This window comes from Sceloporus undulatus, chromosome 1 (genome assembly GCF_019175285.1).
Source record: "Sceloporus undulatus isolate JIND9_A2432 ecotype Alabama chromosome 1, SceUnd_v1.1, whole genome shotgun sequence".
Taxonomy (NCBI): domain Eukaryota; kingdom Metazoa; phylum Chordata; class Lepidosauria; order Squamata; family Phrynosomatidae; genus Sceloporus; species Sceloporus undulatus.
The window spans coordinates 215,091,537-215,111,671 of NC_056522.1; the positions used below are offsets into that span (position 1 = coordinate 215,091,537).

At 39.5% G+C, this 20,135-nt stretch overlaps 1 protein-coding gene across 1 annotated transcript in view; it reads right to left on the bottom strand.

The window, feature by feature from the left end:
* SLC4A10 (solute carrier family 4 member 10) overlaps positions 1-20,135 on the bottom strand; it is a 221,870-nt gene that overhangs the window by 117,907 nt on the left and 83,828 nt on the right. The window contains 1 exon segment of the mRNA XM_042475963.1: positions 14,518-14,664. Within this exon segment, the coding sequence (XP_042331897.1) occupies positions 14,518-14,664 (147 nt within the window).

Here is a 20,135-nt window from a genome sequence, read left to right on the forward strand (position 1 = left end):
GCCAGCTCTTTTAATACCCTTGGATGTAGTTCATCTGGTCCTGGAGACGTATATTCGTTTAGATTAAACAGGTATTCCTGCACTATCCCTTTACTTATTCTGTGCTGAATTTCCCCTGTTCTGTCCTCTGCTCCATTTTCCTGAGGCTGAGCACCCTTTGCCTTTTCTGAGAACGCTGAGGCAAAGAAGGATGAAGGAGCCCTATTCAAATTCCTAAAAGCAAGGGGCATTCTGAGGACTGCTTGAATTTAGAATGCTCCTTCATCCTGCAAGTCATTTCTGACTTATGGCAACTCTCAGGCAAACCTATCATGGTTTGTTGTTGTTGCGAGATTTGTTCAGAGGTGGTTTGCCATTGCTTTCCCCGAGGTCCAGAGCATGTGACTTACCCAAGGTCACCCAGTGGGTTTCTTGGGCGAGCTGGGAATCAAACCCTGGTCTCCAGAGTTGTTAAATTTATGACAAGTTTTTTATAAGTTGGGATAAGTAATGGTATTTTTTTTTCTTGCATACTACTGGTTGGATTCAATTAACAGCTCTTGCCAGCAAAAAGAGGGAAGGATACAGTCCTCCACACACCCTCAAAATCTATTGTTTCCTAAAAGCAAATGGGAGCTGAAGGAGGAAGGAGAAGAAACAAACACTCCCATGATGTTGGATCAAGACCTAATTTTCCTTTATTAGATGTTCATCAATGATGGATGCTGTAGCAACAATTTTCCAACATTACCAATTGGACTAGATGAGCCTTGATGCACCTTCCAGCGCTCTGATTCCACTAAGCAAGAAATTACCATTATGTAAGTTCTTTAAAACATGGGCATTTGGGGTTGTGTTATATGAGGGATGCATCACTGCTGTATTGTGCTGCGTGGTAGTAAGCCACAGAATAAATTCAAACAGTCTTCAGAATGCCCCTTGCTTTTAGGAATTTGAATAGGGCTCCTTCATCCTTCTACTTCAAACAAAATTTCTATTGCTTAGAAATGCAGAATGATGCCTGCACTTTCTACCACTCTGTTCCATTGCTGAGAACATCTTTCTTGAGTGCATATAGAGGCTATAATGTCATTAAAGGGGAGAGGTGGATTAATAGACAGGAGCAGTCAGCTGTGCCTGCAGAGCACTCTTGCTAATACAATACTTTCTCAGTGGCTTCTGAAAGTAACAACTTTCCAGCTAACAACAGACAAGAAATCTCACTAAAGTCCAAAACACACTGCAGAAATAGTCCAGTTTGAGACCGCTTTAACTGCCTTGGATCAATGCTAGGGAATTGTGGCAACTGTAGTTTTGGGAAACCCTTAGCCTTCTCTGTCAGAGAGCTCTGGTACCACAACAAACTACGGTTCCCAGGGTTTCCTGGCCCTGAGCCAGCAGAATGGGACCCATGGATAGAGGAAATAAACCCTGTCAACAAAGACAGATTTGTTGACAGAAACATTGCCTTCCAAGACACAATTGTAATAGGAACTACAGATGAGCTCAGGTACAGGCAGTCTCATTCACTAGGGCTGCATCTGTGCTGCAGAAATAATTCAGTCTGACACCACTTTAACAGCCATGGCTCAAGGGTATGGAATTCTGGGAATTGTAGTTTGTTGTGGCACCAGAGTTCTCTGACAGAGAAGGCTAAATGTCTTAGAAAACTACAGTTCCCAGAATTCCATACCATTGATCCATGGCAGTTAAAGTGGTGTCAAACTGGGCTATTTCTGCTACACAGATGGAGCCAAATAGACATGTCATTACATTGTTTTCCAATATTTGGATAAAAATCAGCATATTAATATTTTAAATAAATGAATAAATCCAACTTGTAAATAAATTGCACTGTCCAAAGCAGCATTGCATTAACCTTGACCAAACATGGCCGTAGACTCAAAGAACAGTTGATATACAATTGAGATCTTGACAATTCCACTTTTCTGTTAATATGTATGGAGAAGAGATATAAAGAGGATAGAACAGCCCTGGTTTCTATATTTGGATCTGTGACACAATAATCATGCCTGTCCTCAGTTTAAGTCAATTTCCAGAGGGGTAGCCATGTTTAGACTGCAGTTAAAACTTAAAAAAATAAAGCCTTGAAGCACCCTAAAAAAAACAGACACAAATGTTATTATGGCATAGGCTGTCATGTACTGAAAATAAAAGTTTTGTGGCACCTTTTCAAGCAAAACAAATGTATACACTTTAATGGATTAAAAACTATTTCATCAAGTGTATGATGTTGTATCCTGTGGAGGCGTAAACACATGTAAGTGTAAAGAAAAATATAAGTAATGTGATCAGAATGAAATGATATGGGGGGAAAACAGACTGTGATGATTGTATAAAAGTGTAAATATATTTAAAATCAGTGTAGTCACTATTCACAAAGTAGCACTGATGACAATGAACATTATGGCACTGGTACCTTAATTAACATCTGTGGCAAAATAAAATAAAAACCTATTATTTTAATTCAGGCTGTAGGTGATGAAGTTCTTGAGTTATGTTTAAATTAAGTGAGGCATCCAAAATGAAAAGAGGCATACCTACTGCCTACTTCAATTTGCACAGATAACATCAAATGAGGAATTTGGAAAGAAGAAAACTAAGAAGCAGCCTCATATTATGGATCTGAAATATCCTGCCCTTTTTGAAAGAAAGAAAAATTAAAATCCCATTATAACAGAATCCTTAGAAGTATGTGTTAAATCAATCTAAGCAATTAAGTTTAACATGGTGTAAAATCTAATCCATGTTGCTAAATATATTGCTGTCATTTTAAGGGCTCTAACCTAGTCCAGTCAGAACTGTCAGCCACTTATTTATCAAGAGTGTGTGTGTGTGTGTGCACGTGTATGCGCGCGTTTGATAAATAAGTGGCTGACTGGCCTAGGATACACACACACACACACACACACCTAATTTATGGCTACTTTCATAAATCACAGAAAAGGATTAAGAGACCTAATCACAAAATTGAGGAAGCAGGTTGCCTAAGTAAGGGCAAGTGAAATTCTTATTTTGAGAAACTTCTCAAGTATTCAGAAAATTAGAGTTATTTTACCAGAGAATCTTTGATATAGACATTGGCCATGTTCAGGCATCATGATTCAGCCAAGAAACCATGGACACTTTGACTTAATAAGAACAAATACTGTGCTCATTCAGGCTGTCCAGTTATCCCTACTTGTAGCCAAGTGGGTAAATAAGCCACAGATGGTTAGTCCATTCAAAAGCAGAATTAGTCAGTGCTCTGGCTTGTTGCCACTCCACCTCCTTACAACAGGCAGAGAGGAAAACCATAGAACAAACTTTGATTTGTGGCTTGTTTAGCTGCACCTGGCACAAGGCAGAGCAATCAGGCACCATGCATCTGCATACTGTTTGCATTCATTCAGCCAGAATGCCCACAGTTTCATAGCCTATTGGGACTTCTAAATGTGTTTCTTTGGTCTCAAAGATACTATGAAAAAAGCCAGAAAATACAAAATATGCAGGAACAATACAATTTAGCTTAATTGCATTTAGTTAACACTGAACAGTGATGTCTGGACCTTGAAATTTTGCAGAACCTTTTAAAATGAAAATTTCAATAACATACGAATTCAGTTACACTTGTTATGTAATAAAACTCAAAAACAGAATGTTTTCAGTTGTCACTTCTCCGACAAAATTTTATACCTCAAAACTATCATCACCAACTGCCAAGACTCTGAAGTGAATTGAATAAATCCTACTTTTTTCCGCTTGTTTATGGCACCTTTACTTTCCACGTAATGTCAAAAATATGCATTTACTAATACTGCATAGCATAGCATATTATTTCACCCTCCATCAACAAGTGGATCGAATGCACCAAGGACAGCGGTGGGGGGAAATAATCCTTAAACTTTTCTATTTACCTTCCAGGTAGTCTCTAACCATAACAAGATATAAATGGGAATTGGGTGTTACAGGCACAAATAAACACAACCTTTTTGTGAAAAAGAAGTAGATGGCAGTATTCTTACAGTTTTAAGAGTAAATTATACCTTTTTGGAATGACTGAGATAACCAGAAAACCATGCTGGGGTCAAAGTAACCCTGCAAAAAGCTATTGAAATGTATTAATTACTTTTCAGGTCTTTAGATGCCCACTGAGTACTTGTTCTTACTACATCTTGTGATAAAAAAGCATGAGTGAGAGGGGGGGAAATCCAATATTTTAATTTTCAAAATTGAAAAACTATTCCTTTACATCAAAACAACTGATATTAAGGAGCAACAATATTCAATATATTTTACAAAACTGTTTGCTAAACTTGCATTTTTAAGACCCCTCCTGCCATCCTAGCAATGGTAGTTGATGGCTTCCATATCAGTGAGAGATTTGCTTTGGTTTTTATTCCAGACTTTAACAAAGCTATCCAAAGTGTTCAGTCGGTCGGGAGGGCTAGAATTCAGCCCCTTTTATAGTTCCTTAAAATTTATATTAAAAGTCATATTAAAAGTCATATCAAAACATCAATTAAAAGCTGATTCAGCATTCCACACACATGGAGTCCACCAGCTCCCATTGCTCCTCCTGGACCCTTCAGCAGTATTTGATACCATCAGCCATTGTATCCTTGTGGGTCATCTGGCTGACATGGGAACTGGGGCATTGCCTTGCAGTAGTCTGGTCTTTTTTTGGCTGAGCATTCCCAAAGGTGGTGCTGGATGAGCTGTTATGCAGCCTTTTAGACATTAGCCTGCAGAGTTCCACAGAGATTAATACTGTCCCCTACACTGTTCAACATCTATATGAAGCTTCTGGAGGAAGTCATGTGGAGTTTGAGGTTGGGTGTAATCAGTATGCTGATTACACCCTTTACAACTGATGCCAAGGAGGTTGTAGTACTGACGTTGTCTGGATGCAGCAAAGGACTGGATGTGGATGAACAGACTGAGGTTTAATCAGGGCAAGATGGAAGTATGCTGGTCAATAGGAAAACCAGCCTGTGATTAAGATTGCAACTGTCATGGCCGGCCAAGATCAGCTCTCGGAGGATGAGGAGGAGGATGAGTCTCCTCCAGAGAAAGGGCTGATTGAGGCAACGCCAGATGCTGTTCCTGCCCTGCCAGGTCCCAGCTGTGAGCCTCCAGCTCCAGAGGAGGAAGTTCAACCAGGTCCTAGTGCCGAAGAGAGGCCTCCTATGGTACCACAGCCTAGTGGGGACTCTGGGGACGACGTTGCATGCAGGTGCCTTCTTTCAAAGAGAGAAGAGCCAAGAGTGCTTGCAGGCGCAGATCACAGAGAATTGCTGAGAGGCAATTAGCCAACCAGCCTCAGGTGGCATGAGGGAGAGTTTCCCTTACTTAAGTGGGAGAGAGACTAATGCTGGTTGCTGGAGTTTATTGCATGATCTCTCGGTGTGATTGCTGCTAGCACTAGCTCCTAGTATCTGGATTCTTTGTTACCTTGACCTCGGACCGGACTTTGTTATCTCTGGACTGTTTGACCAACGTTGTTTCTCGGTATCCTGACTTTGGCTTGACTCTCGGAACGTTTGGACTTCTGGAATTCTGAACTCGGCTTGTTTTCTCGGACTGCTCTCAGACTGATTCCTTGCAAGGTCTGCTTTACTTTCACTTCCACCGTGCTAAGGCTCTGTTATCAGCTACTGTCAAGTGTCTGCTGGCAGCATTCCCGGACAGCAACCTGTTCTGGATGGAGTTGCAATGCCTCTGAAAGGTCAGGTTTGTAGCTTGGGGCTTTCTTGGACCCAGCATTGCTCCTGGAAAGCCAGGTTGTGGTGGTGGCCAGGAGCACCTTTGCCCAGCTTCAGCTGGTGTAGCAAGTGCCTTCCTTCTTGAGGAAGACAGTCTGGCCACAGTAGTTCATGTTTTAGTTACCTCCTGATTAAATTATTGTAATTTGCTCAACCTAGGGCTACCCCTGAGAAGTGTTTGGAAGCTGTAGCTAGTGCAAAATGCAACAGCCAGAATGGTATCACATGTGTATTTTAGAAGCCATATAACACCAGTCATGCAAGAACTGCACTGGCTTCCAACTTGCTTTCAAGGTGCTGGTGTTGACCTACAGAATTCTAAATGACTTGAGATGAGGATATCTGAAAGACCACCCTCCTTCCATGTGAGCCTCCCAGAAATTTCAGATCTTCAGAGTTGGCCCTCTTGTGGGTCCAACACCTCATGAGCATAGGTTGGTGGGTACACATAACAGGGGATTGTCTGAAGCAGCACCTCAACTAGGGAACTCCCTACCCAATAAAGTTAAGCTTGCCCCATCTATTTTAAGCTTCCAGCAGTCAGTCAAAATGGTAATATTCCACCTAGCATTAGATGTCTGAAATCAACATTTTAACTGTTTTAAAACTGGATTAGACAATTGTTTTAGACTGCTTTTATGATTTTTAAAGAGTATTTTTACTCTTTAAAATATTTTAGTCTCAGTATTGTTTTAATTGTTTTTATTTGTTCATTGCCTCAGGAATGAACTGGGAGGTGATAGGAAAATACTTAAATACTACTCCTACAAACTATAAACCCCAGGATTCTTTAGGATGGAGGCATGACTGTTAAAATGGTAACATAGTGTTACAATTGTGTGGTGTCGATACACTCCAAGACTCTAGTGCATATGAAAGTACGTAGCCTGAACTACAGTCCTAAACTATAGATCTATTTACATACTGCCAGTGTGATGTAATGGTCTGAGCTTGGATTACAACTGTGAGTGACCAAGGTTTAAATCCCTGTTCAGCCGTCTTAATGTCTAGAATCTGTATCTAACTGTGTTTGGCTTCCACTTTCAACTGTATAATAAACTCCAGAATAATATGGTCACTACCATTTAAGGATCCTGCCACTTCCACCCCACTAATCAGGCCATCACTGTTGGTTACGATCAGATTTAAGATAGGTGATCTTTTTGCTGCCTATTTCACTTTCTTAACAATTAAATTGTCTGCAAGGAAAGTAAGGAATTTGTTGGACCTTATATGTTTGTCAGAGTTTCACTTCTAACAAACAACAGGATATTGAAATCACACATTACTACTACATCTTTCTGAACGTGTGGTCATGTCTTCTAGGAAGGCATCATCCAAGTCGTCAGTCTGGCTTGGGAATCTGCAGTTGACCCCCACAATGATATCAAGTTGCTTCCCTCTCCTTTGATTTTCAACCTGGCTCCTAGGTTTTAAGTCATCGATCTCTTGACAGGTGGAAATATCCTTGACATAAAATATTCCCACTCCTCCTCCTTTCCTGTTTGGTCTATTTCTCTGAAATAAGCTATACCCCTTTAGTACTACATTCTAGTCATGAGACTCATCCCACCAGGTTTCAGTGATGCCTCGTATATCATATTTTCTTTGCTGTGTTAAGAGTTCTAGTTCATTTTCTTTATTTCCCATGGTCTGTGTATTAGTGTAGAGACATCTAAGACCACTGGCAATTCCCCCTAGCTAAGGGAGTGCTCCCTCCGATTCTTGGGTTCTTGTACTATTTGTTTTGTTCTCTGTATAACTGCTCCATTTTGAGTACCACAGCTTTACTGCTTAGCTGCATCACTTGGTTGTCAGATGCTGACAATGGCTTCACATTTCCTGTGACCCTGAGTTTATATGCACAGAAATCTGCCTGCTTGTATATGCAGATAATAACCTAAAATTTAGCTGACAGGTTCAGATTTTTTTTCCAGATCCAAATGCTTCAAACACTCACAATTAATACTGGACAACTCTAATTAAAATATTAAAAACAAGAGTCAATACCCAAGCTTCCAAGTGACGTAGATTTGATTATGAAAGGGAAGCTTAACATTAAGTGGCATGAAAGAAGATTAAATAAGTTTAGAGTATAACTAAAGAGCAGAGTATCCTTGATTGTGCTCAAATATTCAACATTCAAAAGAGATCTGCTGCCATCAACAAGTGTATCTGAAAAACAGGGCTTCCTAGATTTAATCTGTAAAAGTGAAACATAGCCTATTACATAAAGACACTGAGTGAAAGTTCTACAGGCCAAGATGTAAAGAAGGAGCAATCTTCATGGCTTTTGGCTTACTTTACAAAACCAAAATGCTAATGATAGCTCTAGTTAGTGAAACAGTGATTTGATAAAAATGATGAAATGGACATAGTAGCTGAGAAAAAATGGTTCTGTGAAATGACTCCCTGCCCCATCAACCCTACATATATTTTGCTTCTTTCATCTTTCGGCACATTTACTTGGAGTAAGCCCCTTTGAACTCAATGGGAATAACTTCTGATCAGACAAACACAAGATTGTATGGTTAATTTTCACTCTCCTCTCCTCCTACCCCATTCCACTCACATGGAATGCTTTTTAAATTTTAGGATGAATAAAGGTCTTATTTATTTTCCAGCTTTGCTCCCTAAAAGAAACACTATAAATTAAAAAAGCCATTTTGGTGTGAGCAAAAAGGCTTTGCAATTTCCATCCAGCCTTTGTAATAACAGTCACATGTTCTCTGATACCACAAAGCCCCAAAATGTCAACTTTGGGTCAATTTCTTGAACTAGGATAAACCATTAAATTCCTATTTTTATTCCTCCACTTTTGATATTGGAAAGATAAGCAACTGTTGAATATTTCAAGCTGTGCCTTTTGAATTTATTGATTTGAATAAAAGGATAAATGAAGAATGAGTCACCAAGGACAGTATTATAAGGAAATCACTTTCATAAAGGAAAATATACAAATGTAGCGTGAACAGAGGGGCATATGATGAATTTCCATGTGTTGAGTGCACCATACAGTGGGAAGTTCTGAGTAATCAGGGTGAGTTTTCTGTCCATTCTGTTTCCGTGCCACACCCATACATAACATGGGGCTGCAGATCCCAAAATCCCCCAATCAGCATGTCCATGGTTGTGTGAGTTGAGGAATTTTGGAGAGTAAAAAAATAAAAGTAATTATTTCCAAGTTCTGTGTTAAAGAAATTTACCAATTTGGGCATTACTAACCCAAATAAGAAGCCTGGAAACGGGCAGTTTTAAGCTGCACATGCAGCCCCCACAAATTCAAGTCTGCCTGATGCAGAAGTTTACTCTGATCACAACATCAGGAGTGGAGGCTAAACACTGGATGACCCAGCTGCATCGATGCTGTCTGTATAGTTAGGTGAGTAACACCTGCATCTCGAGCTAGCATATAAACAAAATCATTAGCACAACTTTAAGAGGGTCAGTTGCTACACAGATGGTGTCCTTTGACAGAAAAACTAATCAATTGTGTGCTATTAACAATACCCAGTGAGTCAGTGCTCATGTAAACAGATTCACAAATAGATTTAAACGAAAGTGATTCAGAAAGCCACCAACAAATTAACAACCTATGTAATAAACCCAGTGTGTGATCCTGAGAACAAATCATGGATCAGGGCAGAATATCTGCCAGGTATAAAATTAATCTTAGCTTCTGACTCATGACTAAATAAATATGCAGGGACAGACTGTTCCTTTTCTCCCCCACACCTCTGAATGCATTTCTACTTAACAGCAAAAGATTTATTATAAAGGATGGCAGGCAATAAGAGCTTCCAAGAATTGCTATTGTCAAGGAGAAAGCCTTTGTACATGTATCTAGAAAGAAAAATGAAAAATACCATGAATAGAGCTTTGGAACACAAAACAGGGGGGAAAATCAATGACTACTATGATGGGAATAAACCAGATATTATGAAAGAGCATATGAAAAACAAAAGATAAAAAAGATGAAGTCAGTTCTTTTACGAGGCCATTTTTGATGAAAGCACAGCAAGAATACTAATATTGGTAATGGCCAAACTACACGGTCATTTCTGCAGCAACTGTTTAGCATTAGAAATGAATGCTGAGTGCTGTATCCTAGATGTGTGTGTGTATGTATACATACACATACACCTGTTTTCAGATTGTCTGTTGACTTATAATGACCTCATAAATTTCATAGGTTTTTTAAAGCAAGGAATACTCAGAGATGCTTTTGCCAGTACCTTCCTATGAAATATAGCCTACAGGACTTGGTTTTTGTTGGTAGTCTCTCATCCAAATATTAACCAGGACTGACCCTGCTTAGCTTCCAAGATCAGATGGATCTGGTGCCTTCAGGGTATTTAGGCTCCTAATTACAGGTATATCTCATTCTTTCTCTTGCATGAAGAGCCTTCCCCAAGCCCCATCCAAGCTGCCTTCACTACAGGCCGCCTGCAAGGCTTGTTCTTCATCTTCACCACTAGAAATGCATGCTGTCTTATATTTTCAAAACTGTAGTTCTCAAACTTTGGCCATCCAAGTGTTTTGGACTTCAGTTCCAAGGATTCCTGACTATTGGCCACATTGGCTACAGCTGCCAGGAGTTGCAGTCCTAAATATTTGCAGGACCAAAGTTTGAGAATGACTGTTTTCGGAACACTTCCTTCAAAAGAGGCAGAAAGCCATGCATTGGCTATGGCATTTTCAGCTATAAAGCTGTGATAAGATAGAATGAACCCTAGTGGCCCTAAACATTTTTAAAGGACCCACCATGAAGATGATGGCATTTATTCAAGACTGATCTAACGGTGTCCATGTCTAATAGCCAAAAGGCCCGTGTTCCTTTCAGCTTAGCATCGTCCTGCACGTGTGTACAGGTCATTAGCCTTGGGTTGGAATCAGCCATCCAGATGCTAATCTGGCCATTCTGCACCAACCCTGCCCCAAAGGAGCCTTAGTCTGGAGCAAAAAACCCCACTGTTTGCCATGGAGTTTCAGCCAGCACACTACTGTGCCCGTGCACCATTTACATGTCTCTGTCATCTTCGCAAAAGACCCCCATCACAGCCTGTGCCCTCGGAGGGGGTGCCTGGCCATGTGGGTATAGCTAAGTGATTCCTTTCCTTTCTTATGGGCCGTGATGGAGATCTTCTGAGAAGATGCAACAGTGGAGGTAGGAAAGGGGCACATGGCGGCAGTGGCTCCATAGTATGGCAGCGAGAGGTTATTGGCCAGGGACTGATCCAGGTCAGAACCAGAGGTAGGATAGAATAAGCTTTGCGGGTGCTATCGTGCCCATCTGCTTAGGCCCAATGTAATCTACATCACTTGTGGATTCAGCATAGCAAGGCGTATTCGAGGTTTACATCTCTCTAATACTGACAGAACTTATTTATGAACAAGTATCTATATTGGGATGTGGACAATGTGGTCCAAATGTGGTATCTTGTCCCAAAGGCTATTTTTGTTGAACATAACTCTTCAGAAGCCTCTGACCATTTCCTCAATGCTGAAAAAGTCTTAACAAATGGTGCTCCTGGTGGCCTTCAAGAGCTGTTAGTTTTTTATTTAGGCAGGCACCTCTTTCTGAACTTGACTCCCCCCGCCCTGGAAAACCAATTTTTTTTTTAAAAAAAATATCCTTTTTCTTGAATTGGTCACCCATTAGGGACTTGGTTTGCCTGTCAGTAGATGCTGGGAGATAATATGCTTTTTTAAAATAATAATAATAATAATAATAATAATAATAATAATAATAATAATTGGTGTCTGCTTCTACTTCATCTCAATATGGCAACTTTTAAAAATAATTTAATCCTTAAATTTAAAAAAATACTCTTATAATTGTAAGCCGTTCGGATAGCTTTTAGGGCTGAAGGGTGACATCTAAATACAATAAATAAATAAATAAATAAATAAATAAATATCTAATGGCAGGGTCTGCCTTCTTTAAAAAACTGTTCAAATACTTGCATGTCTGTTATTTCCTCTCTAGTGTTTGGTATTTGTTTCTGTAATTCTCTTTCTTAAAAAAATAGATAAAATGTGCTAAATTAACAACAGATAAAATGAATTAGCAGCACCTGCTTTTCAATAAGATATGTGGAAATATGTTTCTGTTCCTGTTTCTGCTTTAGGATTTTGGATTAATGGGAATTTGTCCAAAATAGATTCAGCTAAGTCATTTCGTATTCATATTTTATGGCCCATTCTTAATCCTCTTATTCTTTGCTGTTGGTGCTGTGTGCCTTCAAGTAATTTCTGATTTTTGCCTACCCTAAGGTGACCCTATCATAGGGTTTCTTGACAAGATTTATTCAGAAGGGGTTGCCTTCACCTTCCTCTGAGGCTGAGATAATGTGACTTGCTCAAAGGTCACCCAGTGGGTTTCCAAGGTTAATTCCTCATTCAAACCCTGATCTCCAGAATCAAACTCCAATGCTCAAACCCCTACATTATGTTGGCTCTTTCTTCTTATTTTTACTGAAGTTATATTTCTAAAGATGCACCATTCCGTTTTTTCTACCTTTAATTTTTTATACTTAAGGATTTCAAGGCTTTTTCTAAAGCTGCAGCCTTCATGACACTATGCTTCCACCCTTTCAACACATATAATTTTAAATCCAATTTAAAATAAAAGGCTTTGTAATAACTACTGCAGAACCCAAAATTATACTGGCATTTGCATTTTTCTAAGAACCTAAAATATTCTTTTGTACTATAGTGTAGTGCAATAAGGCCTCCTACCAGTGTTTTCATTATAGTTTCTCTGCTTATTATAAGTTTGAAAGTATTTTCATCTTATATGTACCTTTTGCTGGAGAATAGCAAGTCACACTATTGCTCAAGCAGGAAAATATTTGCTATAAGGAAAGGCCACCTTGGAAGCAATACACCTAAAGTAGCATGAGACAGCTTTACAATCTATTCCTTCAGCTGCTGAACTCATTACCAAAAGCTGGTAGACAAACTAGCAGGAAGTACCCCCCCACCCATGCTTATGTGAACTGTATGCTCTATACAAGTATAAAGCAGTTCCCATTTATTCAGTGGGTCTATTTTAGCTGGGACTATAAATTGGATTAAGATCCAATGTAGTACAGTAGTCTCAGTGTTGGACTAGGACTCTGGGAGACCATGGTTCAAATCACCATTCAGCCATGAAAATCCCTGGGTAGCTTGGGAAAGTCACACGCTCTCAGTCACAAAGGAAGACAAAACCTCTCTGAAAGAATCACCATAAATTGCAAATGACTTGAAGGTATAGCAACAACAATAACAGCTGGATTGACACCCAAGTGTGAAGGAAATCAGAAAAAATATCAAGTAAAAAGGACACATTTTCAAGATGGCATGCTTATAATTTGAAGCTGATACATTAAACACAATACACAAAGCAAAGAGAGGCGTCTTTTGAAAAAGAAGGAATACTCATGTATGCCACAAAAATGCTCCCAGGAATAGCTCCCAAGAAGAATATGAGTCAGGGATCACCAAAATATCACATCGCACTGAGCAAGCTGTGACAAGAAAAAAACAGATGGAGGAAATGTCCATTCCATGCATGCCTCCCACTCTAAGTGGCATAGAAACCTAGAGCACAATAGCCTAATTATAGATCTTAGTACCAGCACAGCCTAGTAAAGACCTATGTCTAGGTGCAGAATGGGAGTACCAACCTTATAAAACTCTTAAGCCTGTGACTGCCAAGTCCCATGATGGTGGCCGTTGATGTGTGTTGCCTACTCTGCTGCATGAGCTAATGCCAAATGCTTCCTGTAGCAATGCATGCTGCTGAGAGGAGATCACCTTAGCCGAGCTATCGAGCTGTACTTCAACCATACCCAAACAAATTTAACACATCCATGTTAACACAAACCCCATGACACTCAATGTATAGTTTACAACAGCACTATACTTTTACTTAACACTTGACCTCTGAGGTCCTCTGGATTTTTATTGGGACTGCAGTGCACAAGGGATGAGAGTGTTAAGCCCAACAAATACTTTTCCATACTGCAAACAGTTAGAGAATAAAGCTCCCACTAATATCAAATAATGCATTCACAGTACTATATACTTTTACAGCACTTCAGGGACGTAGTTAGGATTTTAGGAAGGGGGGGTCCAGACTAAGTGCCACCATTATAATGGGGCTTGGGTGCGGCAGCGCAGCAGCACACACCATTCATTTTTCTAATGGAAGGGGGGGTCCGGACAACCAAGAACCCCCCCCCCCTTGGCTACGTCCCTGAGTACTTGGATGCTATTAAACTGGCATGACTTCCTCCTACAGAATTCTGGGATTCATAGTTTGGTCAGGACCTGTATCACTTTGCTACAGTGAGTTTGATGTGCACTTTCTCCTAAGCCACAGCACTGGGACCCTTAGCAGGTACATCAGCCAAAGTGGAATAACTGTTTAGTGCAGATACATCCTGAGAAACAAAGTATGGTTTAAAAAACAGAGCAGCCAAACTAAACTGTTCTCCTTAAACTCCCCTTTAGGGAGCAGGTTTTTAAAGTCTAAATGCTCCTGGACGCAGTACTGTTACTGGATACACTAGCTGCTACACCAGGTGCACTGCTTCCTGGAACCAAAGCAGCTAGTGAACAATAGTGTATTCTCTGGTTTCTTGTTGACTTGTCTGCAAATTCTTGAAAATAGTCCAAAAACTTAACCTGCGTCAGAATGTGGCAACGTGTCATTGGCATGCATTCTCCAATAGGATACAGAAACCTACTAGGATATTATATGCAGGTTTGAAACAAATCTCACCATATGAAGGAGACTCTCTGCCATCTTCTAGTCCTGAATCTCGTTCTCTGTCTCTCTTTCGGTGTTTGTGTCCACGGTGTCTATGACGTCGATGGCTTTTTCTTCCTCCCAATGGCACATGAACACCAATAAACAAAGTCCTGTGGCCTAAGGAGTAGAAGGAAGGCAAAATAAGAATATATCTGAAAATCTTCATTAGTCGTTATTACCAGGGTAAAGCTCATGAGACAGCTAGCATTGCATAGTGATTTGAGCCTTGGATTATAACTCCAGAGACCAAGGTTCAAATCCCCACTCAGCCATGCAAACCCACTGGCTGACACTGGGCAACTTCTCTTAGCCTTAGAGGAAGGCAAAAGCAAACACTCTGAACAAATCTTGCCAAGAAAACCACATGATAGGTTCACCATAAATTGGAAACAATTTGAAGGCACACAACAAAAACAACAACAAAAACAACAAATTAGTCTCATATGCATGCAGGTCCTTAAAAAAGTAGAAAAAAATTACAATCTGGAATTAAATTCAGAAAGACCCCAAAAGCCACCCTACAATCTATGTTAGGGCATGGTGGGAAATACTTTGCCCTCCTGGTATTTTGAACAACAACTTCCACATTTCTCTTACCGTTACCATTGTGAAGTTAAACTCCCAAATATCTACCATTCAAAGGTTCCCCATATCAGTTTAAGGTAAATAAAATACCTTACTGTAGTAATTAAGCAGCTGAAATGAGTATGATGCAGATTACATTCAATGCTAATCTGATTTGATTATTTCTCCCTACAATTTACACTGTGTGAAGTATAAGATATTGCTCTCCTGATGTTTTTGGCACTAGTGAGTCATATTTCAGGTTGGGAAACTTCATCACAGGACAAGGGACATCCTATTTAGACTACAGTGGACCCCTTATTGTTGGCCTATAGCTCCTTGTTACGGGACATCATCCCATCTGGACCACCAAGATTTATCATAATCGACATAGGGAAGTATATTGTGGGGTGAAGCGAGGTAACTAGTTCATTTCTTGGACACAACTGGATTAGTAGTTTATATCAGTATTACAACAACTGGTATTATGATAAAAATAATATTTTATAAAAGGCATCTTTCATTTAAGGATTAACTACCTAACGGACTTGGCCAATTTCAGTCAGCAAGCTGTATTTTCTACTACTTATTGTAATAGCCACAATGTCTCAAGGAAATAGTATGGCTTTGCTTGAATCAGACATGTCAGTATCACACATCCACCACACACACAGAGTGGGGGAGAAGAAAGGTCAAGTACATTAAGCTGAAACCTCACGTGACCTCTAATCCCATGCAGACTCTGGTAACAGTAGAAAACAGCAAGGCATCATTTGTCACAAAACATCAAAGAAATTTGGATCTGACAGGAATTCTCTCTAGAAAAAGAAAACAAGCTCCTGGCACGCTATTAAAGTCCTGGTCTCTTTCCTCCTCCTCACTCTCAACCCCTCCCCCTGCTATAGTATTGTACAGAAAGAGGGATTTGAAAGGGACGGTTTCAGATTTAATTTTTATACAGCAGGCCCTTGGTATCCCCACTAGGGTTTGTTTCCAGCACCCCCACTGGATACAAAAATCCATGGGTGCTCAATTCCTAATGAAATACAATGGCATAGTAAAATGGCATCCCTTATATAAAATGGCAAAATCAAGTTTTGGAATTTATATTTTTTCAAACTATTTTCAGATCGTGGATGCTTGAATCCATGGATAAAAAAATCTGTGGATATGGAGTGCTGATTGCAATGTCCTTGCATTGTCATCAGGGTTTGGAAACAAACAGAGCTGTATTCAGATGTGCCACCTGAATAGGAAATATCAAACCATATGGGACACTGGCATGTGCACATTCCCAGTGCTTCCAACATGACTCTTCTCCAGCTCCACTGGTGTTGACCTTCCCCATGTTAAGCAGCAAAGTCTACTTCTGTTTGCTTGAATGAGAGGAGAACCATCCGTTCACAAGCAATCTTTGCTTTATCTATTCTCCTGAAGGTTCAATTCACTGTCAAGCAAGCAGGGGTAGAAATCCACTGCAGACTTTCTAGCTTATAACATGGAGAAAAGATGTGTCTATATTGCAGAAATAAAGCAGTCTGACGCCACTTTAACTGTCATGACTCAATGCTATGGAATTATGGGATTTGTAGTTTTGATATTTCACCTTCCCTGTCAGCGAGCTCTGGTACCCCACCAAACTACAAATCCCAGAATATCATAGCACTGTGCCATGCATGTTAAAATGGTGTAAAACTGCTTTATTACTGCAGCCTTAGCTGTTAAGAAAGCAGCTTTTAAAAACCCATTGTTCTTTCAAACCGTTTCCTTTAACTCAGTTGCTTTCTAATACTTGTTGTTAGGTGCTCTCAAGTTGGTTTCGATTCATGGCGATGCTGGGGATAAGACAGCTCCAAGAATCCCTATCCTCCACTGCCCTGCCTAGATCCTGCAAACCCTTGCCCACAACCCTCCTGATTGAGTCTATCCATCTGGTTTGTGGTCTTCCTCTCTTTCTCCTACCTTTCCCTAGCATTACTGTTTTTTCTAGTGATCCATGCCATCTCATTATGTGGCTAAAGTATGATAGTCTCAACTTGATCATCTTTGCTTCCAAGGAGAGTCCTGGTCTGATCTGTTCAAGGACCCATTTGTTCGTTTTCTTGGCTGTCCATGGTATCCTAAGTACTCTTCTCCAGCACCACATTTCAAATGAGCTTATTTCTTTCTGTCTGCTTCCTTCACTATCCAGCTCTCACATCCATACATGGTAATTAGGAATACTTTATTCATTATTTATTTATTTATGTTAAGTTTCTTTTAGGGGTTATGTTTGTAATAACCACATTTCCTGTATATAACTGACAAAATGTATGTTTTTATGTAGTGATGAAATAGAACAAAATATAAAATATAAAAAATAATAATTGGGAATACAGTGGCCTGAACGATTCTGACTTTAGTGTTCAGGTGTATGTCTTTGCTCTTCACTACTGTTTCCAGTTCCTTCTTAGCTGCCTTTCCCAGTCCTAGTCTTCTTATTTCTTGACTGCAGTCTCCATTCTGGCCAATGTTTGATCCTAGATATGGGAATTCTTTGACTATTTCAATTTCCTCGTCATCTAGATGGAATTTGTGGTCATTATTTTTGTTTTCTTTATGTTCAGCATCAGACCTGCCTTTGCACTTTCATATTTGACCTTCCTTATTAACTGTTCCAATTCCTGAATGTGTTCTGCTAATATTATGGTGTTGTCTACATATCTTAGGTTGTTAATGTTTCTTCCTCCTATCTTCACTCCTCCTTTTTCTGATTCTAATTCTTCTTTTCTTATGATGTTTTCAGCATACAAGTTAAACAAGTAACGTGATAGGATGCAGCCTTGCCTGACCCCGTTGCCTATTGGGAACGACTCTGTTTCCTCAAATTCTGTTCTGACAGTGGCTTCTTGTCCTTGGTACAGATTCCTCATCAGGACTATCAGATGGAGTGACACCCCCATGTCTTTGAGGGCATTCCATAGCATTTTGTGATCTATACAATCAAATGCTTTGCTGTAGTCTATAAAACACGTGCTGATTCTTTTTTGAATTTTTTTGGCATGCTCCATTAGCCATCACATCTTTGCAATGTGATCCCTAGTGACCCTTCCTTTTCTGAATCCTGTTTGCACCTGTGGAATTTCTCTCTCCATGTATGATTATTAAATTTTCATTTAGCATTATAACTGTTTTTTATGATTTTACCTCCACATATTTATCTCTGTTTTTATTTGTACCTGTCCTTGTGAGCCAACCTGATATAGCATTCTCTGAAGATACCAGCCACAGATGCTGGCGAAACGTCAGGAAGAAACTCTTCTAGAACATGGCCACATAGCCCAAAAAAACCACAAAAAACAACCTGATATTGCTCTCCTGATATTGGCACTATTGAGTTGTATTTCAAGGAAGGAAAGAAGGGGAGAGAGAGAGAGAAGAAGGAGAGATTATTGAGGACAATAAGTGTAGCGGCAGTATACATAATTTTCCCTCTTTCTTACAGAAACTTTCATTTAAGATATTTTAACATTGGTTGGGGGTGTTGAACCATTCCTCCCTTCCAGCCTCACTGGATGTGGATCCACCTTGACTTGGCTTAAAAACTGATTGTTTATAAAATAGGGTAAGAAGTAGTTCTGTTAGAATATCCCTGAGGCATAGCACACAGAATGGCAGTGCATGGCCAAAAAAAAGTAACTGAACCAAACAACTATTCATTTTTCAACTATAAGAATAATATGATTGGCCCTCCATATCTATGAATTCCACCATCTATGGCTTGAAAAAAATATTTTTAACCTAAAAAGCAAACCTTGATTTTTACCATTTTATGTAAGGGACACCATATTACTATGCCACTGTATATAATGGGACTTGAACATCCACAGGCTTTGGTATCCATGGCAGGGGGTGGGTGGGTTCTGAAACCAAACCCTAGCAGATAGTAAAGGCTCACTATAGTAGTAGTGGTGGTGCTGGTGCTGGTGGTGATGGTAATGGTTTCATAGTCCATCAAGTGTTACATCAGAAGTGCTGGCTCATTAATTTTTCAGTTTCTATTCAAGAATGAAAGAGTTAGTGAGCTACTGTCAGATAATGCAACATATTCCAAGTAATATCACTTTAAGTAATTGTGCCATTGTGATCCCATCTATGACAATTTCATTCAGCTAGGAGAATGAAATATCAGTCCATTTGGAATTGCTCCCATTTTGCTCCCAATATCATCATCATTGTTTTTATCTATAGCGCACCTTTTTCTCAAAACTGGGACCCAAACTGTTTACAATTTAAAACAAGTACAATATACCTAAAGTTCTGTTATTAAAAAGTATTAAACTGCTGACAACATTAAAACAATTTTAAACATAGAATTGAAATGAATAAAAAAGCAATTTAAAAAAGCACACTTAAAATAATGCTGCAACCTCTTAAAGGCCCTTTCTATTAAAAACCTTCATTTCTAAAACCCTGTAATTTTTTAAAGTATTTTCCTGGTGATACAAGGACAGCAGAAGGCTTTGTCATTCCTCTTCATAAGCTACACATATGAAGGTGGTAGAACTGAAAAAAGGTGTCTCCTGAGGATTTCATGGCATAAGCAGAGTCACAGAGGGAGATAGAGTATGTCAAACTGGGGATAACTACAACTAATTTAACTATTAGTTAATATTACTTTTGTGATAATAAAGGAAATTTAAGTGAGGGGGAGCTCATATTATAAACTATATTTTCCCATTGTCTCCAGAAGAAGAAAGGTGTTTCTATTTAATAATTTAATCTATTCCATCTCCTTAGTGCCAGAAATCAGAAATCCCCTTTTAGCAATTCACATTACAGAACCTGAAATGGAACAATTGTTGTGCCAACTGTTCTTGAATAGGTTAAGAGATCATGACTTGGCCAAAGTCACCTAATCTACTTGATGCCTGGGAGGGGATTTGAACATGGGTTGCATCTTCTTTTATTCTGCTTACATGGAAACAGGACAAAGGAAATACAGTTGGAAACATTTGGATTAAAACTGATTGTGGGTGATGCCA